We start from the raw sequence: 21835 nt of genomic DNA on the forward strand, positions 1-21835 counted from the left end.
TTCTCTGTTGTTAATTAACTGTGTTGTACGGAGTCTGAGGGTCCTACTGGGCCAATCAGCAGTAATGAAATCAGGTGGAGCTTTAGTGCTGGCTTTGCACCAGAGCAAAGTGAGACACAGAGAGAGAGAGAACTCAGAACAAGAGATAATGAGAAAACACCCGGGCTTCGGAAGAGTTTTAAAACAATCGCAAACAGCGCATAGGTCCGATAAATCGAACCGGCCGGACTGCGGAGGCTTTGTGCCGACACCCGGATGCTCTTTGAAGCCGTACGACAAAAGGTATCGCGGCTAATGGGTGTAAAGTAGCTGTAAAAGCCTGAGTAAAGCAGGCACTGGGGGTCAAAGTGCTTCATTATTCAGTAGAAATCTGTTTAAATGAGTGAAAATGACTTTGCTGCTGCTGAAACTCACTCTCTGTACGGCAACACGACGGGGACAAACTTTCTTCCTTGTTGTAAGTCAGTGGTGTTTGACAGAACATCTGCACAGCGCCACCTACTGTTCTGGAGTGGAGGCAGGTGCAAATATGAGGACATTTTTTGCTAGTTTTCTCCCACAACATCTTAGTTTTCATGCTAGAGTATAAAAAAGACTAAATTTACCCTTAACTCATTGACTACCAGCCATTTTCAAATCAGTGCCAGAGGTTTTTCAGGATTTTGACTGTTTTTTCAAGACCCACAGAAAATGTAGATCTAGGTCTATGTCAACACAAAACCCACCAAAAGAAAGATTAGACTCTCTTCTTCCATCTAAATAAGAAGCTTGTTTGTACCTCTTTCCATTCTTTAGTAATTGTCTGTAGAAAATAGGCAAAATCACCTAAAATGCAGTTTTCTGACCAAAAAGCTGAGAAAAGGAAAGAGCAATGCTGCCACCTAGTGACTCAATAAAATAACTAAAGTTCTTTTAGGTGGTTATTAGTCAGCACAACTAAGATTTTAACACCAGACATGCTCAAGGCTTGAAAAAACAAATTGACGTCTACAGACGTCATTGGCAGTGTCAACGTTTGAACGTAGTCAATGAGCTAATGATGCTTATTTTATGTTTTGTCGCTATCGAGCTGAAGATTCCCAGTTTTTCCGTTGAATCAGCCATTTTTCCCCACGCTTATTCATTCACAAATACTGACATGTTTGGTATCCACGTGCAGCAAGAAAAGCTGTAATCCAAATATGGCAATTTCCTTTTTGGGAGACACCCGCTGCGAAAGAACAGAGAAATGTTCTTACGCATGAGCACACGATACTAAACTTAAGGGCTGTTTTCTCAAAAATGTGTTTTTCATTCCACCTTTGCACATCTCCACTTTAGTCGCTCCTACAGACTCCACACTTTACAGACTTGGACTTAACAAGATTTTTAAAAAAATCCAAAGGGATTTTTCAATATCTTATTCCCAGCCTGATTTATTGAGCTTTGAACTCCAAATAAACGAGGCAAAATTTGAATTTTTCACTTTTATCCAAAAACTAAACCAGACCCAAAATCCCCTCTGAAAAAATATTAGTTACTAATAAATCAGCAAAAATAAAAACACATATTCAAACCTGGCTCTATCCATTATTTTGATTTTGTTGATGAAAATATCAGCAATTTTGGCCATTTTTATGCACAAAATGCCTTATTCTTACATGAAAACATAAAATGACAGAAAACTTGCAATACATTTTCTCCTCATGTTTATATCCATAATGTTCAGCAGAAGTTTCAAATTGACATCTCTACATTTAAATATTTTCCCTATTCACCTGCAGCGCTTTAGAATGAACAAACCACAGGCACACGTTTGCGTTTTACTCAAAGATCCTCAAAAACTCTACTCAGGAGGTTATAAAATCCATAAAAAGCATATCTTCCACATTCGACGGACACAAATCAAGCGGCCGCGACTCGACCGTCCTAAACTTCAAGACGGAAATGATCGACTGTGAAAAAGGCTCTATCTCCTCCTTCAGGAACAGAGCATTTTTACTTTCACTGAGACCGTGATAATATTCTAAAACTGCATGTGCCGAAGAGCCTCCTGACTGTTCTTAGGGTTTGTTCTTCCCCAATAACTTCTCGTCTGTGTGATAAGACGCTAAGAAAGCCCATTGTTCCTTGTTTTCCCTCTGAAATGTTCAAATTCACCCTAAACCCCGCGTGCCCAGACCAATAACACGTTGCCCGGAGCAGAAACGCCGTGTAATTTGCAGCCTGTACCTTCACGAAAACACGTCCAGGGCAGAAACCATCATCTCGTAAAGTCTGTCTGTGGAGCGTGAGGAGAGGGCTCGTATGAAGAGGTATGGTTCACATGTGTCTGTGGGGCCCCTCCGGTGGAGCGGTCCTGCCTAATGTCCCGCTAACACACGGGGGCCGCACACCTGGGCAACATCTGTGTGAGGCCACAAACAACCGCAGCTTCAGACCAGAGCGGAGCTTTAGCGTGAGAGTGGCACGGCATTCACCTTTGTCTCTCTCATGTCCTGCATTATAAGTGCAGCCTGACAGACGAAACTTTGGGTTTAATCAGTCCCTGGTGAACGGGACGGGCACGAGTACCCCCTCTCTCTCCTAAAGCAAATGTTCGCTGGATCACAAGCTGCAAAACGCTGCTTGTTTAATGACAATCCGACTCATCTTTGAGCAGTGCTGTTCAAGGCTGTGGGAACCCAGAGTGCTGAAGGTGCAGCACCCCCGGTGGATAGTTTGTGTATTGCAAGTAATATTATTAAATGGGAAATAAGCACCCCTCCTGGAGCCGAGTGATCCTGGAGCTCTGTTGTTGGGGCTTCGTGCCCCTGGTAGGGTCTCCCAGGGCAAACAGGTCCTAGGTGACGGGTCTGACAAAGATCGGTTCAGAAGCTCCTTATGAGAGACCAACAGGCCTGGTTAATCGTGAGGCCGTCCTTCTGTGGACCCACCACCTGCAGGAGGAGCCGTAGGGGCTGGTGCAATGTGATTTGGGTAGATCCAACAGCTGCCCCCACGACCCGGCAACGGACAAGTGGAAGAAGATGGATGGATGGATGGTACTTTCAAAATGATATGTTGATCTTCAATACTTTGTAGGGAATCCCTTTGCCTTAAATAAGCACAAAAAAAGTATTTTTGGGGGCAATCTTGTCCCTCAGCACCCCCTAACCAAAACACGTTCACATGGCTCTCCGTCAACAAAGACAATAACTAAATTATTTCGTTGACACACCTTTGTTTTCAAGACGGTAAAAATGACGAGCTAAAAACAGTTCTTTGGAGACTAAAACATGACAAGATGTTTTTGAGTTTTTGTTGACGAGACGAGAATGTGAGAACGTGGTTTGCTCTGCTAGATCCTGTCAGATCTCGAAGCCAAGCAGGAAGAGCCTGGCTGGTACTTGCATGGGAGACCGTTTGGGAACATCAGGAAGCCTGGGTGAATGCAGTGAGTGGTTGGTCGTGGTCGGAGGGGCCTGTGGCACAAACTGGCAGCCAGTCTCCCCCAGCTCTAGTATGAATGAATAAAGCAATGTAAGCGTCGCTATATAAAACCAATGCATTATCATTGTCAAACGTTCTCAATGAGGGCTTGGACACGCTGGTCACTAGACGGGTCAATATAGACCAGAATGCATATCAAGAGTCGGGGAAGAACAGACAGCGTTAGCTTCTGAACTGTAGATCGAGCTGTTTTCTTCATTCAAGTCAAATCCATGTTAAATTAAATGCATCCAACAACATGGTCATTGCACTATGAGGTCTGCTATATAGTAAATGAGGGGTGAGGGACATTCAGACTCACTGCGCCCCCTCTCTGTGTCTCTCCCCGGTGCTGAAGTCTGGGACAAACTGATATGAAGGCAGATGTTGATGAACGGATGTGCAGACGTTAATAAACAACAGTGATGACCAGAGGGTGAGGAGAAAAGCCCTGTTCACAATGATTTTCTGCCTTTTGTGGAGGAAGCTGTCCGTCAAAAGCTTGATACGACCTGTCAGGCGTCAGCCCAAATTCCAATGCTTGTTTTCAATACTTATCGACCTTGAGAAACTATCAATCACATTTGGAAATAACTCAAACGGGACAAAGACTTTTAGTCTAAGAGGTCATCCAAAAAAATAGTTTGATGATCCGCCCTGCAGGTTCCCCACCAGCAGGTTTAGATTTAAAAAGGTTTGGTCCAGGCCTAGACTCAGACTCGGTTTATCCCTTTCATCGACCTGTTTACTCCGTTAACAAGACACAAAGACGTTTCCCCTTCCTCGATTCCTAGAAGCCGTCGCCTCTCGCTCCGTCCGCGCTAAATTCCAGGTATTTTGCATATCGTTTGTCGTTAAAGTGAAGGTGTTTTATTTTTACCCTGGACGCTGCCGTTGTCCTGCTGGTTTCCATTAAGCTCTGGTTTCTCCTCGGATCCGTTCGAGTCTGAGTTAAACACAGAGAGAGGGAGAGAGAAACAGGAAGTGAGGAAAACAAGTGGAGACGTAAACAACATGAGCAGCACAGGGACAAGCGTTCAGAACTGAAACTAATAAAACACAAAGTCAGTGGCTAAAGGCTGTGATGGCGCCCCCTTGCTGTGGGCGGGGCATCTCTCTCTGCTCTCACCGCTCTTGTTGTTGTGGTGCGGCTCCGGAGACGGCGAGGACGAGGAGGAGTGTTTGAGCGCGTCCTCCACTCGCTCGCGCCGCTTGGACTCGAACTCTAGCGCCTCCTGCAGCTTCCTCTTGGCCTTCTTCTCCTTCTTCAGGCGCTTCTGGATGGAAGCTGGGGTGGAAACGGAGAGAAACACGTGACCTCATGTCGACCCTCCGCTCTGGGTGGAATCTGAGGGAATGCGTGACCCCCGTTCCTGACCTCTGCTCTGGAGCTCGGACGTCAGCTGCCGCTCCAGACTCTCCCTCATCTCGCGCTCCCTGAACAGCTCCATCTTCAGCTCCCGCTTCTCCGCCTGGATCTGTTTGTCCTGCACCCGAGCGTTCTCCACCGCCACCTTCAGCAAGCCCTGGACAGACGCCACAGCAACAGCAGTCTGCATCGCATACTTCCATAGAGAAACAGGCTTTTATTTCAAACGTCAGGGTCTGTGTGCGTCGTAGAAGTATAAACGGCAACAAAATCACAAGAACCCACAATACAGCATTACAAAATCTGACTGAGAAGGAAGAAGGGAAGGAAGAAGAAAAGGAAGCAAGGAAGGAAGAAAGAAAGGAAGAAAGAAAGGAAAAATGAAAGGAAGGAAGGACGAAAGGAAGAAGGAAAGGAAGGAAGGAAACCAAGGAAGAAAGAAAGGGAAATAGGAAGGAAGAAGAAAAGGAAAGAAAGGAAGGAAGGAAAAGAAAAAGGAAGAAGGAAAGGAAGGAAGGAAACCATGGAAGGAAGAAAGGGGAAAAGGAAGTAAAAAGGAAAGGAAGAAAGAAGGAAAGGAAGACAGAAAGAAAAAGGAAGGGAGAAGGAAAGGAAGGAAGAAGAAAAGGAAAGACAGGAAGGCAGTAAAAGGAAAGGAAGGAAGAAGAAAAGGAAGGAAGAAGAAAAGGAAAGAAAGGAAGGAAGGAAGGAAAAGTCAAGGAAGGAAGAAGGAAAGGAGGGAAGGAAACCAAGGAAGAAAGAAAGGGGAAAAGGAAGTAAAAAGGAAAGGAAGGAAAGAAAGAAAAAGGAAAGGAAGGAAATGAAGGAAAGAAAGGAAGGAAGGAAGAAAGAAAGAAAGAAAGAAAGAAAGAAAGAAAAAGAAAGGGAGAAGGAAAGGAAGAAAGAAGGAAGAAAGGAAGGAAAAGGAAGGATGGAGGAAAGGAAGAAGGAAGGTCGACAGACAAACAGACACTTTATTGTCAGATCCAAGGATCTGAAATTTGTTTTGCAAAGTTCAGCAGCCTCGTATCAACACAAATACAAGCACACAGATATAAACAGATATAAGACATGAAAACAAAGCCTTTGTCCTTCTCTGCAGCACTGAGAGCCGAGGGCTGAGGGCGCGGCCGCTGGTGTAAAACGTACCTGTATGTTGGTGAGTAGAGTCTCCACTGACGAGAGTCCGTCTGCGAAGAGGAACGGAGCCGGAAACCCCGGAGGAAGAGTCTGTCCCAGAGACGACTCTTCTGCACAAAACACATCAACATTATTCGATTTAGTAAGTCAGTCACCAATCATCTGATATTATAAAATAGCTGCGGGGAAGAAAAGCTCTCATGGGAATCACAATTTTTCACTCTTTTCAAGCCAAAATTGGGTCCATATGGATGTTTTTTTTCCCACCGTAAATCACACAGAGTCGAGAGTAACATGTTAGTCCATATTGACCTCTGCTCAATCATTTGTACAATCATAAACGGTATAATAGGTGGTATTATGGACCTATCACAGGACCGAGGAAATGCCTGGTGCTTTCAAGAGTTTACTGTAACAACTTTTGTAAAGCGAAAATGTCACAAACTGCAGCTTCAACTTCTTTAGAGTGAGCAAATTCACTCTTTTCCCGTGATAACATCTGTTGTCTATGATCTTTGGGGTTTTTTGCTGCTCAAATAAACTAAATTGTTCTGTGGAAGCGAAAAATACAACTTGTTGCTAACGTTAGCATATGTAGCATTTCACTAACGCTAGCTTCATGTTAGCATTGTCCGTTCTTGTATAGGCTGTTGAACCACGTTGCTCCTCTCCATGTCTCTGTATCTTTATTTAGTATCAAAATATCTTCATAATTAAGCATTTGTTAAAAGGAACAGGCCACCGTTTATCCATACTGAGATCTGTTCTTACCTGAGCTTAGACGAGTTGATGTGTACCCGGTGTTTGTGCGTGCGCTCAGTCACGCAAAACGACCAGAGATGTTGTTAGCATTGGGCCTCTCCCAGTATATCCTTATAGCTCTGAACAGGGGTGAAGTTGGAAGCTACCAAGCAAAGAACTTATCTCAGTATGGAAAAACTGTGGCCTGTTCCTTTAAAGTAATGGTGGCGATATAGGAGAAAGTTCAGTTTTCCTCTTTGTTTTCCCTCTGGCTGCTTCAAACATGACCTTATATGGGACATCCCACAGATGCCGTCTGTATTTATAGCCGACGACGAAAAACTGCAAAAGGTTCCTGCCTCAACCCCAGATCTGTAGTTTTTTTTTTGCTCAGACACTGTAAAGGCAGATCAACATTACAACTGTCTCATTTAAAACATCACTTATATTTCACTGTAACTGAAGTAAACCTGCAGACGCCGAATCTAATCTCACTCCTGCAAACTCAACGTTGCAGAATAAAAAAGTCTCTGTGTATCTTAATTGATATTTGGCGTGGTTAATCCCGTCTCTGTGTGCGATGTTTGGCAGGTGCAGACGCCACAGAGGCTGATCTATCTGCGCCTCGTTAGTATGTGCGCCCCGACGCCGCCGCCTAATTGGACGGATTAAAGACTGGTGCGTTACTGCGCGTCGCTCTCTCTTTCTGGGGGGAATTCTTGTGTGAAATTAACGCTGATTAAGATGCGCTCAGAAACATCTCTGCTCCTTCATCCGAACATCCTCCTCCTATACCTGCCTGCCAGCCACTTATGGGAGAGGAAAACACTCACTTCAATTCACCTCAAAACTGCTCGATAAATCTGAAATAAAGAAATACAGGAAGGTTTTGTTTGTTTGTCACGATATACTGAGGCAGGAAACTATTTAACCTCTACTTAATCTTAAAGTGTCCCACAATGAACATGGAAAGCAAAGAGACACAACTTACTTTGGGTAAAAAATAAAGTATTTAATTAGAAATGTGAGAATAAACTCATTGACGAGCACAAAAATGGGGCATGAGTAAATTTTAACCAAAACTCCCTCGAACTAACACAAGATTCAGCCCAACAATGGAGCAGGCGACACAAGTGAAAGCTAAATACATTAAAAATGATTTGTTAGACAGTTACAGCCCCTTTTTATGAGTTGTCGTGCAAGATTTGATTCACAAACACGTTTTTCAAAGCGTAAACATCAGCTGCATTGTCATTTTAAACCATTAAAAAGTGCCTTTTATCGATCACGAGTTATCTGGCTGCCGTTATTAAAATGTTACTGTAAAAAGAGCCAGTCTTTTGAACGGCTCTTTGGAATCATCCAAAAGACTCGGCTCCCAGAAAAAAGCCGTAAATCCAATCGCTATGTCACCATGGAGTCATTTCTAAGGTGAAGGTGAACTTTATTGTCCAGCAGTGGGCAGTAGGGTTGGGCCATATCATATCACACATCGTTATCGCGATAGAATTTTTTACTATCGTTGTAATTTTTTATATGGTGGACATGATATAATTATATGTTACGCTCAGCTCCATCAGAGCAGCATAAACACTGACTGTAGGACGCGGGGACAGGTGCTGAAAGAGTAAAAGGAAATGAAGGATGTAAACTGCTTGAGTAGATCATATTAGCGAGGAAATTATGATGCCATAACAAAAAAAAGAATGAAACATCTTTGCATTAAAGGGACTATACAGCGTCTAAAAATGTTAAAATTCTGTATTTTCCTACATGTTCCAGCTATGTCCTAATGTGTAGAATGAGCTCAGACCTGTTCTCCACAACTGCCTCTAAATCCTGTCACTCAAAAAGGTGTTACTTCGGGTCTGAAGTGCCGTCATGCACAAGCTTAATATAGAAGCTGCAGTTACACGTATAACCTGAGGTGGCAGTAGTGAGTATAAAATGGCAAATTTGCATTTAGCCCGTTTAATCTTCCAAATAGGCGTAAGGCTGGAATTTTTAAGTGGTTTGTCCGATGTCAATTATATCGACAAATATATTGTTATCATGATATTTTTTGAAAATATTGTGATAGTGATTTAGTGGAAGAGGAAACCGGAGGAAACCTACGCAGACACGGACCGAACCATCAGTCCCTTTTGTGAAATCTCTGGTTTACTCGTGAACAAAACGGCATAAATAAGCATCGTGAAGAGTGAGTTTGGTCTTTTATTTTACTCTAAACATTAACGCTTTGACGTGAAAATCACAACATGAGCCTTTTCTCTGCACCTTTGCTTTACTTTAACTGTGATGTTCATGCGCTGTAACACTCCCTTCTCTTATCTGTATTTTAACTACAATAATTTACCCAAACAAGCTCTTTTTCCACAGCGCAGACGCCTGTATTTAATCTCTCCAAACTGACCTTTTCCGTTCTCACAAAACAAATCTGCGCGTAAACCTGGATAATGCTTATTTAGAGGAACGACCTCCACATTACATTAGTTTTAGCGGCGTTTGTGTGACGTACGACGCTGTTCAGGCCCATAATGACCTCGGGGTTCGTCCTTATTCCCTCCGGCCTTTTGCAAACGCCTCGTTTCTGCTGCACCGATCACGCTCCGACCCAAATCCTGCCAGTACTTTATTTATCACTGTGGGTTTCAGACGCACAGGTACGAAAACAGAACAGCGTGAATTAGGAGGAACAGGATTATGAAGCTTCTTTTGGAACATTTCTCAGGAAAATTGACTTTATTAAAAGAGACGAGCTAAACCCATAAAACAAACCTTGGGAAACAGAGTACATGAAAGCAGTGGTTATACTTATTGAATTATATTGTCTGGGTCTCATTCATCAGAAATCAGAATTGGCGCAAACAGCCTCCAAAAACACTCACTTTTTAAAGATCCGTATAGTCCCTTTAAAGTATGTCCTCATGTTAGAACGAGCTCCACGACTGCCTCTAAATCCTGTCACTCAGAAAGTTGTTGTCATGCACGAGCTATATATAGAATCTGCAGTTACACGTATGACCTGAGGTGGCAGTAGTGAGTATAAAATAGCCAACTTGCATCTAGTCTCTTTAAGTTTACTCCATCAACATGTCCTCGAGCGGCGCCACTTCAGTTTTATAGTCAGGGGTGTCCAAACTGTTTCACTGAGGGCCACATACAGAAAAATATGCAAACAACTGGACCTCAGATATATAACTTCACCTCTATTGTGTTAAAGTTCGCAAATTCAATAAAATGCTAACTGTGCTTTTTAATTGAATATGCTTAAAGTAAAGAAAACAGCCTTCATCACAGCTTTCTACTTATGGAATTTTATTTATTTTATATATATTCAATTAATTAGACTTTGCAGTGGGCCAAATAAAAGTGGGCCGTGGGCCGCAGTTGGCCCGCGGGCGGCTGTTTGGACACAGTTATGTGATAGAAATAGAAAAGATAAATAAAAAAAACAAATAAGAAGAAAAATACAAATTTCATACACCATTCACAGCCAAGTGATTAATCAATTAATCGTAAAAAAAATCGGTAGATTAATCCAGTGGTTCTCAACCTTTTGGAGCCGCGACCCCCATTATGACAGGTAAAGGGGTTCATGACCCCCCGCCCGGGTCACACCATGAGAAATAGGATTCATTAGCCTACATAATTCTTAAAAAACAAAGAAAAATAACAAATGTCTGAAATAAAATTCATGAAACTACAAACAAATAATGGCACTCTGATACAATCGCAAACACACGCTACAATAAAACATTAGATTATTTGCTAATGAAGATATGTATATTTTATCTAAATGATTTGGCGATCCCCCAAATTTGTGGGGGGTCCCGACCCCCAGGTTGAGAACCACTGGATTTATCGATGATCAAAATAATCGTAAGTTGCAGCCCTAATGCTGACCACTCATACAGCCTCTGGGTCACTATAAGGTCAAATACACACAAATATCTCCTTTTTTTCTTTTTTCCACAGAAAAGGTTGCAAAATGCACCTTTAATGCTCTGTATATTATTTCTGTACATTTTGCAAGTTTATTTTCAGTGTTTTTGTGTTTTTTTGCACGGAAAAACTACCGAATCGTACCCTCCAAATAATTGAACTGAACCATAATATGATTTTAGTGCAGCGCAACCCGCCTAAAAACTTGTATCTGAAATAAAATCTCACAGGTCTGTACATTCATTAATGATTTCTGACGAGACATTGACCCAAATGTGGTCGATGGTCGACAACAGCTGAAAACATCTGCTTCATAATCTGCCATGTTTGGTGGCTAATGCTAACGGCTATAGGAAAAACACATTGAGCAAGCTAACGGTCTCTCAGAAGTAGCCTGGACTAGCCGACTCAACTGTCCGCATACTTTCACACCCAACACACTTCTCCTTTTTTACTCCTACGCCCACATCTGTATAAGTCTGAGCGGCCAATCACGATCCAGCCCTGAGCGAGTCAAACCTCCTCCAGATCCTCCATTCACTCAGTCGCCCCTGTTGTCTTTTCGCGGCGCATTCCTCGGAGGCGCTGTTGTCGTATTGATTTCCGCGGAGGTCTGCTGACTCGTGCAGAGGACGGACACACACACACAGACACACACACACACACACGCACGATTGTTATGTTGAAAGAATTGAAAACGCTATAGCTTTACGCGGCCAGGCTTTTAGCGGCTGACCCTTCTCACCCCTTTTAGCCCCGCGTCCCGTCTCCCCCCGCGCTCCTCTTCCTTTTGCTTATATCTGCCGTGATTGATGCGTTCAAGGACAGCTGATCAATACCCGAACATCCTGCTGCTTTTTTTTAATATATATATTTGTTTAGGAGGGGGGGGGGGCTTTTTGCGTGAAGATAATTTGTCAAACGATACGCGGCGGGATTGATGGCTCACACTTACAGGAATTGTCCGAATGTGCAAGTGTTTTATAAAAAAAAAAAAAAAAGGGGGGGAGCAGAGGCTGACCTTTGTCCTTGGGGATTTTCTTGATGGGGGCAGCCGGGTTGGGCAGAGGGAGGTCGGCGTCGGTCGAGCCCAGGCCTGAGGAGACACGGAGAGTCGTAAATAAATGAGTTTGTGTGGAAATAGGAAAGACTGAGACGAAACACGTCAGAGTAAATTAAAGGAGTTTCTTGCACTTTGTCGGTTAGAAAAATCCAGTAGTTCCTGATTATTCAAGTGAACCAACTCAGAGCCACGCCCACACTCTCCTCTCACTCCTTCTCTTTCAATAAGGAGGGGGAAAAAAGTGCAGCTTGTGGCTTTAGTGAAGCTATGGCGGAGGCTTTTACTCAGCAATGAAAGGCTGAAGCTTAGGCAAGGTTTAAAGATTACTCAAAGATGCGCTAGTGGTCCGAAACCATAGAAAAGTGAAATGAACATGGCTGCTGCATCTCCTCCTACGAAGCCTGTTTGGCCTTACCCAAACCTTAAAGCTTCTTGGAAAAAAAGCATCAAAATAGCGACAAAAATGAGACGAAAACAGGGATAAAAATGCAACAAAAGAGCAACAGAAAAGTGACACAAATTTAACAAAAAGGACCAAAAAGCGTAGGAAATGAAACAGCCACAAAAGATTAACAAAAAAGCGATAAAAATTGACAAAAAATGTGACGAAAACGCAATGAAACGGCAATGAAAAAGAAGTAAAAAAAAAGTGACAATGAGGCAACAATGCGAGGAAAAAGATGTGTTTTGTTTTGTAGGTCTGAGCTTTCAAATGAGGTGTTACAATAGCCGTTTAGATTTGAGTAAAGCAAAAAGGAAAAGGCCACTGTTTTTCCATACTGAGATATGTTCTTATCTGAGCTTAGACGAGTTGATGTGTACCTGTCTGGTCTTTGTGGAAGACTGTGGTCACTTCTAACTTCACTCCTGTTTGGAGCTATAGGAATATACTGTGAAAAGCCAAATGCTAACAACATCTTTGGTCGCTTTGCGTGACTGAGGGCACGCACAAAGACCAGACAGGTACACATCAACTCATCTAAGCTCAGGTAAGAACATGTCTCAGTATGGAAAAACGGTGGCCTGTTCCTTTAAGAGGTAAAAAGGGTAAAAAGGCGGGAAGTCCCAGTGACCGGCTACAAGCCTCCACAGAGCTCCAGGGCCTGTCAATCAAAGACTCAGAACAAAAACAGCACAGTCAAAATGATGACACTCAGCCCAGCATCGCGGTGATTTTTAGAAGAAAAAAAAAACTACTCTTCTCCATTGCAATCAGTTTTAAAAGTTTGTTTTAGAGTCACTCCTGACCACTAGGGGGAGGTACTGCAGCAATGTCCCTGCCATGAGGACAAAGAGAAGTGCTGTCAAATAAATCATATACATAATGTTAAAGGGGCTGGATGCAAGTTGGCCATTTTGTGCTCACTACTGCCACCTCAGGTCTTACTTGTAACTGCAGCTTCTATATTAAAACTTTCTGAGTGACAGTGCAGGATTTTAGAGGCAGTTGTGGTGAACAGGTCTGAGCTCCTTCACATTAGGACATGGCTGGAACATGTAGGGGGAGGAAAATACATGATTTTAACATTTTTAAACTCCGTATATACCCTTTAAGAGAAACACATGTCAATTCTGGTTTAAATACTACAGGCTTTGTTTTGCATCTGAGCTTCCTGTGTGACGCTGCTTGTGTGCAATTAATCATGATTCAGCTTTATATTCTATTTTAATGCTTATCAGCTATAATTTGTGGGGACATCACAGCAGTTTTTGTTATATATTTAACAAATTAACTTGTTATTGGAGCTGTGGCTTGTCATCCTGGGATTATGGCACCAAAAAGGTTGAGAACCGTGGGGCTAAAAAGGGTCTAAATAGACTTAATTAAGTCTTGTCTAAACCAGGGAAAAACTTAAATGTATTACTACAGCATAATCTAATTAAAGTCAGTCTAAAATTGCTGACTAAAAGGCGTTTGGATCACGTTGGTTCCTCCGTTCGTGTTGCCGTCCTCGGTTCAGCCGCAGCAGCAGATTCCCAGCTCCGCTCGCGGACGATAAATCACGCGTGTGGAGTGAGGAGCGTGTTTTCCCGGGGCCCGCGGTGCGTGTTTGGCTCGTGTGACTGTCCTACTTAGAGCCGTGACCTCCGAGCGCCAAACATTACTCACTCTCCTCACCTTTACGCACCGCGAGGGGAGACAATGTGCAATTACTAATTAGTGTCAATGGTCGCGGCGCGTTCGGAGCCGCGTGGCCTATATCGAAAAGGCTTCACCGCGCTTGAAATATTCTTAGAGCCATTTTTAATCCTATAGAGCCTGGGATTAGATGTTGAAAATACACACATAATATCTCAGGCATTATGAGGAAAGACTGAAATCTGAACGGCAATGATTTCCATACATTTTGATACATTTGCCAATCCTACAAGAATCCCACAACATGTTTTTGTTTTTCTTTTCAGACATTCCAGTAGACAGTGGTCCCTCCCACACGCATTTCACCTTTCGTGGCCTCGCTGTTTTGTGGATTTTTTGTGGGTACATTTTGCATGCTTCTTTACAGTGTAGGAACGCCACACACGCATTGTGTTCTGCGTCCTGATTGGACAGTTGCAGACTGAGCCTCCTCTCGCTGCAGAGAGGATCTCTGTCAGTGTCAGCGCATCAGCACACGACTCAGAGTCACAGGAACACAGGCCGGGCATGAGCAGGTCCAACTCCACACTTTACAGGACTTTCTCTTCACTTTTCCGCGGAAATAAACACCAGCATGAGACGCTCGCCTTAGCTAAACACTCGCCTTCTGAAGCTGAAACTGCTACGATAAAACTTTGGTCGTAGCTACGATTGTCTCTTAGTGTAAAGTGTACTTTCCTCCCCTACATGTTCCAGCCATGTCCTAATGTGTAGAATGAGCTCAGACCTGTTCACCAACTGCCTCTAAAATCCTGCACTGTCACTCACAAAGGTGTTAACTCGGGTCCGAAGTGCCGTCATGCAGCTGCAGTTACACGTATGACCTGAGGTGGCAGTAGTGAGTATAAAATGGCCAACTTGTATCTAACCCCTTTAAACAACCGCACAGCGGAGGCGAGAGCAGCTCACGATGTTTCCATCCCCACGTCTGTGATGTGAATCTAAAAATCTTATAAGACAAAGAAAATCACACAGTGACTCAGTGTGAACTAATGAGAAAAGTGTATAAAGTGTGTGAGGGTTTTTCTACAGCCTTAAAACATATATATATATATATATATATATATATGTAGTATATGATGATGCACTTTTAGAACAAAGGAGAGTTGACAGTATCTAGTATCGATAAAGTCAATATCATCGTTTATCGCGATACTTTCCTGCCTCAATATATCGAACTTTAAATTTGTTTTCGTGACAGGCCTAATTGCGGATTATATTTAGAACGTAAACCCCGTGATTAAAGAGGGATATCTGATGATTTTAGAGTAAAACTCTACGTCTACATGAAGTGTAGGTTTGATCATTTTCTGTTTGTTTGACGCTGTTCGTGACGGTTTCTGGCGCCACAACCTGAAACTGCAAATATGAACCACTTTAAAAACAGCCGCCTTGTTGATGTACTAGAACTTTGCAGCCGTAAAAACAGATTCTGATTCTGTAGCGATTAACTGAGCAGATTTACAGGGCGACAGCCAGTGGCCGTCCTGGCCTGTTTAGTGTGAACCTGGCAGAGCCAGACTGATATCACACTGCCAATAACATTAGCACTTTATCAATCTGGGATCGCTCTGGCTGAACCGTCCAGGGAGAGGACGCAGCTTTGGAGCAGAATCCACAGCTGATTGGATCAAGAACACCACAAATACTTGTATATGTATGTGTACATGTATGTGTAGCAGCAGCGCCTCCTGCTTTTTCATCGTTGCCTTGTTGATTAGTATCTATTCGGCCAAAACCATTTTTGGTTTGGTTCTGAATGGTGAAGGAGAGAGCGGTTCAAGATGGATTCTTGCGTGTTTGTGAACTCATAAATCCCGTGATAATTCAGCTTACAGGCAAACCACAACTCACTGGAATTGCAAAAGGCAATGAGCACTAGACTCGCTTCTTTTTAACCACCATGTTTATATAACTTAAAGATGCACTATGCAATTTTTTATGTGCAAAAAAAGTTGATATTAATGTGTATTTGACCTTTCAGTTAGTTGGTTAGAATAGTACCTGATATCTACATCATATGGACAAAGAGTGCCTTGCCAAAGAACACAACAACAGAAGGCAATGGCTGGTCCACGGGAACCTCCAGTGCCATCACAGAATATGACAGTAATCAGTTTAAATGGGTGTAAATGGTAAAGATGGAGGGTACCCAGTCGTTCTGGCGAGCTGGAGGCGGAGCTGCTGGGCTGCGACTGAAGAGGAGACGTGTTCTCATCGCCCGACGGAGACAGAGACGGACTGTCGCACACTCGCTCCTGAACACACGAGAACCAGCAAAACATCACACTTTAGACACAATTCAGTACAGTTTAGGTACTTATAAAAACAAATATCGGTTTAGTTGCTTGTTTTCAGGTTCAGACATACCTGAACCTGAAAACAGAACAAAACTAACAAAACAATAAAGCTACAATGGTGTTCCTCAGGGCCAAGTCTTTGCTCCCCTGCTCTTCTTCTTCTTCCTCCATGGGTGATATAAATGGCCGCTCGCTCACCTTGATGACGGGCGCGCGGTGCACGTGCGTGTGGATCTGCTGGGCGGCGGCGGCCATGTTGGCGATGGTGCTGAGGTGGTTCATCTGGGACATCGCCATGGCAACGGACGCCGGCGGCAGCCCCATCGGCAGCAGCGGGTGGGGCATCATCATGAAGGGCAGCTCCAGTCCTGAGGAGGTTTGAGTCAACGTTAGAAATCACACTAGACTTAAAGTACTTCAAATACTCACAAGGAGGTTTTTTTTTTTTTTACTGGTATTTATTATTTATTCATAATGAGACGCTGCAGGTGAATAGGGAAAAACTGTAATGCTGAGCTACCCATTTGAATCTGTTGATGTACATTACCGCTTTATTTTTTTGACATTTGGTTTAGTTTTTCAATAAAGTGAATACAACCTGTCAAACTTAAAATTTCACCTTGTTTTGTGTGGATCAAAGCTCAATAAAATCAGACAGGAATTAAACTCTTAACCCCAGCCTTAACCAAGTGCCTTTTGCTCCAGTTCAGCTTTACCCAAATCCAAAAGTTTATAGTAGGGCAGGGCGATACTCAGTTTGCACGATTGCTCGGTGTTATTGGAAATAGTAAAGGTCTCCTGAAGAAGAAAACTGCTCAGAGTTCTGCTCATTAATATTAATATCAAGATTCATAATATACCCGACAACAAGGCCCATTAAAAATTGTATTTCTGTTTTAACCTCTTAACTCCCGCCTGAACCGAGAGGATCTTTTTCCTCATGTCATCAGATTTTTTTTTCATGATTTTTTTGTTGGGTGCTCAACTCATTTTTGTAACTTTTTTGTCATTTATCACATTTTTGTAAATTTTTTTGTCACATTTTTTTGTCATTTTTTTATACATTTTTTGTCACTTTTTTTTGTCATTTTTTCGTCCATTTTTTATCATTTTTTTGTCAAATTTTGTCAAATCTTTGTCATTTTTTCGTCATTTTTTTGTCAATTTCTTGTGACATTTTTGCCACTTTTTCATAAATTTGTTGTCACTTTTTTGTCAATGTTTTCTCACCTTTTTGTCACATTTCCATCATTGTTTTCGTCTCAGCTCTGTCGCTATTTTCACACCTTTTTTCCAGAAGCTTTTGGACTGGGGCAAACCCAAACTGGAGAAAATGTGCTCGGTTCAGGTGGGAGTTTAAGGGGTTAAATATTCTTTAATATTCTTCTATTCTCAAAAGTAAAACCTCCTTAATAAGCCTTTACTTTTATCATCCTCGAGCTCAGCTGTGATTGACAACAGTCTCCATGAAGACTCAAGGGGAAAGGGGCGGAGTTAAATGCAGCGGCCAGTTTAATGCCTCATTTGAAAGCTAAGATTCACAAAACTCATCTAAACTGATCTTTTTACTGCCGTTGTTGCCATCAGTTTTTTTGAAAGTTTCTTCATTGCTTTTTTGTTGCTCTTCCGTGGCTTTTTTGTCACTGTTCTGTTACACCTTCGTTGCTCTATTTTGTCTTTATTGTTACATATTAATCATCTTTTTGTCACTTTTTGTTGCTCTTTTGTGGTATTTTGATCCCCGTTTTCGTCTCACTTCTATTTTGACATTATTTTCAAGAAGCTTTCAGATTTGGGTAAAGCCACACTGGAGTAAATGTACTTGGTTAAGGTGGGTGTTAAGAGTAATGTGGAGATTTCGTCTGCACAAGCGCCCTGTGTATGTTCCTCCCGTCTTTAGCCGCAGCTGTCTCCCACAAATGAAACCACCATATTTTTTATGCCGCCCCGGGGTCAAAACAGCGAGGTTAAAGCCGCAGTCTGCGATATTCTGCTAAATCCCAGTGTCTTTTTTAGTGTTGTTTTGGCCCGTGACAGACAGGGCTCAATCTGCTGATGTTATTGCGTCTGTGACCTGAACTTAAACCCGAGTGTCAAGCGCCGCTAATGGACCTCGACCGGAGCAGACCAGAGGAGAAGAAGAAGAAAAGAGGCGGAGGTCAGGGGTCAAAGGGCGGCGGGGGTTAATGGGAAAAGGTCGGCGTCTCAGTTACGACAGAAAGTATCGCTCTGCCACCTCCGATTTATCTAATCATCCGCTCAAAGGGGTTGAAAACAGAACAGAGGCGTCAGAAACAAACCAGAGCTAATGAACGACCCAAGAACAAGGTGAAATCATTGCACAGCGCCACCTACTGTCCTGGAGTCTGCATTTAAAGGCTTTTAAAATGAACAAAAACACATGGACAACTTTTCTAGTGATGGGATCCATGGCTCTTTTCTGGGAGCCGAATCTTTAGGATCTGGTCATTTCAAAGAGCCGTTCAAAGGCTGTTTTTCACCTCTTAAACCCGCTCCGGTTTGGCTTTACCCAAATCTAAAAGCTTCTTGAACAAAGCGGCAAAATAGCGGCAAAACAAGAAAAGACTGCGAGAAAAAAAAAAGTCAAAGTGTGACAAAATGAAGCCACAAAGGGGCAATAAAAAACTGATATAAAAGTGGTGAAAGTGCAGCAAAAAAAGTGAGAAAAAGTCAATAAAAACACAGCATAAAGGGAACGAAAATGCATTAAAAAAGCCAAAAAAAGACGACAAAAGAGCAAAAAAAAGTGACAAAAACTCAACAATAGAAGTTGCAAAACTGAGATGAAAAAAGAATGTGAAAAAAATGAAACCAACACGGCGACAACGCAAGGAAAAAGATCCATTTACATCAGTTTTGTAGGCCTTAGCCTTCAAATAAGACTTAACAGTGGCCTATGGGCTGTGAGCTCCAGAGCTCGGCATTTTCTTTTAAAACTATCTCTGAATGGAACAAACTTCCAACTTCACTAAAATTATGCAAAGACTTAAAACGATTTTGCCTGGGTGTGAAACAACATTTTCTGGGAAATCAAACATGTCAGCATTAAAGAAAAAACAACAGCAACAACTAAATTTGAGATCTGAGAAGGGTCGGGGTATAGACTATAGAGGAACAAGTTTTCCCTTTAATAAAATGTACTTTTCAAAAATTGTATATAAAATGTAAATACTGTCTGTAAATATTATGAATTGTATTGTTTTATGCTTTTTGTAGTGTTTTGTAATTCCATCTGCAGTCTCGGGGACTGCAGATGGAAATTAGCTCCAAGAGCTAAAGTCTGGTACAAAGCATCTTTTCAACTGCTGATTAATGCTCCTGTACATGTCCCTGTCAAATAAATAAAATAAATAAACAAGTAGAGAAGCTTTTAGATATGTTTTTGCTTGTTTTATACTTTACTGTCCCTGTAGGGAAATCTGTCCTCTGCATCACCTGGCTGGAGGATTCACCTATTGTATATGTTTTTAGTGGTACGGGAAACCAGCGTACCCGGAGGAAACCTACGTAGACACGGGGAGAACATGCAAACTCCACACAGAAAGGCCCCGTCCTGGTGGGAATCGAACCTGGGACCTTCTACCTGTGAAGCGGTGGCGCTAACCGCTGCGCTACCGTGGAGAAAATGCACTTGTTAAGGCGGGTGGTAAGAGGTTGATATAATATTTATAACACCAGGCAGAAAACTCGCAATATCGAAGAAGGGATTGATAAAAATAACTCTTTTTTTTAATATTGAAATCATCAGCTTTGAAAAACTTGTTCGTGAATAACACAACTAATAAAAAGAAGCTGTAACCGTCTGACAAATCGTTTTTAGTGCATTTAGCTTCGACTTTAGCCCCAAAAAAAGCTTTCACTCGTGTGGCCTGCTCTGTTGTTGGGCTGATTCTTGTGTTCGGGGAGTTCTGGGTAAAATTGGTCACATCACTAAACTCAACTTCAAACTTTGGAGCCTTTATGGAAACATAGTGGAGAAAATCTTTCAAATGTGGTGGATTAAAGTAGCAAGTTCTCAAGTAAAGATCCTCAAACTCCACCCATGAGTCAAAAAAGAAGAGGAAGTGTGTGTTGTCTGCGGCCCTGAGGGAGCTCTTTGCGACCCGTTGATGTCGGATCTCGCAGTTCGTGGTTGAGCTGAATTGAACCTGACACGGCGCAAAAACGTCGTAAAAATGATTGACCTTTTCGCTCGTCCATTAAGCCCCGTTTCTCTGCGTCCCGTCAGTGCCGCGTTACCTCAGTCTGACACCGAGACCTCGGCGTTTTCACCTCATCTTTGACCTCCCGCTCGCCGTAAAAACCTGAAATGGAGCGTTTTCTAAAAGATTTCCCAGGCAGAGCATACTTGTTTATCATTTTACCTACTCATCAACCTGAATTGTTCACTCGAGTTAACGGACAATGTGCAGAACTTCAGAATCAAGCTAATGGAAGAGCAGCAAGAAGTGATTTCCGGTTGATCGCGCCGCGCGGACACTGCTCGTCTCATTAGCTCAGCAGTTTATTAGTCGTACTCGCTTTACCGCTAACTATTAACAGACAAAGCACATATTTCATCTGTCAACGGAAACAAAGTTCATTCGGGTGGGATGACCCGTCCCAGGACTTTATCTCCCCTCACAGAGACAGGGGGGGAGTCAGCGCAAAGATAAAAGTCTTGTTTTTAAACACTTTTGCCCCTTTGCCCCGTGGATTAGTGATGGCATCAAACCTCGTGGTGCTAACTTAACCTCTTAACTCCCACCTGAACGGATCCCATTTTCTCCAGTTTGGCTTTACCCGAATCAAAAAGCTTCTTGGGAAAAAAAAGCACAAAAACCGCCACAAATAATGAGAAGAGAAGTAGGGAGGAAACGCAACAAAAATGTAACAAAAATGTGACAAAAATGTAACAAAAATGTGACAAAAATGTAACAAAAATGTGACAAAAATTCAACAAAAATGTGACAAAAATTCGACAAAAATGTGACAAAAATGCGACAAAAATGTGACAAAAATGTGACAAAAATTCAACAAAAATGTGACAAAAATTCAATAAAAATGTGACAAAAATTCAACAAAAATGTGACAAAAATTCAACAAAAATGTGACAAAAATTCGATAAAAATGTGACAAAAATTCAACAAAAATGTGACAAAAATTCAATAAAAATGTGACAAAAATGCAACAAAAATGTGACAAAAATTCAACAAAAATTCAACAAAAATGTGACAAAAATTCAATAAAAATGTGACAAAAAATTCAACAAAAATTCAACAAAAATTCAACAAAAATTCAACAAAAACTCAACAAAAATGTCACAAAAAAATAGAAAAATAAAAAAAAAAACATACAAAAGGTGACTCAACACAGCAACAATGCGAGGAAAAAGATCAGTTTTGTGGGTCTTAGCTTTCAAATGAGGTGTTACACAGGCCTATATAATAGCCAAAGAGGACAGAATGCATTTGGTTTAGGCCGGTGGTAAGAGGTTAAAGGGATATTTCAGGATTTTTGACATAGGGCCTCATTTCCTAGTTATCCAGAGTGTTGCTGATTTCTGGAGATAATATTTTTTTGTAATTCATGCAGTTCTTATATTTGAAGAGTTTCGTGGCGCTAGGCTAGTGCAAGGCTAGTGCATTTCTATGGTATCAGCTAGCCTGCATTAAAAACAGTGTGAC

The 21835-nt window shown here is 42.1% G+C and overlaps 1 protein-coding gene across 1 annotated transcript in view; it reads right to left on the minus strand.

Moving 5' to 3' along the window:
- dachb (dachshund b) overlaps window positions 1-21835 on the minus strand; it is a 157337-nt gene that overhangs the window by 8897 nt on the left and 126605 nt on the right. Inside the window, exons 5-11 of the mRNA XM_079579912.1 lie at window positions 16347-16516; window positions 16001-16106; window positions 11667-11741; window positions 5969-6069; window positions 4829-4976; window positions 4580-4738; window positions 4331-4396 (exon numbers count right to left, since the gene is read on the minus strand). Of these exons, the coding sequence (XP_079436038.1) occupies window positions 4331-4396; window positions 4580-4738; window positions 4829-4976; window positions 5969-6069; window positions 11667-11741; window positions 16001-16106; window positions 16347-16516 (825 nt within the window). The remainder of the gene's footprint in view (window positions 1-4330; window positions 4397-4579; window positions 4739-4828; window positions 4977-5968; window positions 6070-11666; window positions 11742-16000; window positions 16107-16346; window positions 16517-21835) is intronic.

This window comes from Gobius niger (genome assembly GCF_951799975.1).
Source record: "Gobius niger genome assembly, chromosome: 21".
Lineage (NCBI taxonomy): Eukaryota > Metazoa > Chordata > Actinopteri > Gobiiformes > Gobiidae > Gobius > Gobius niger.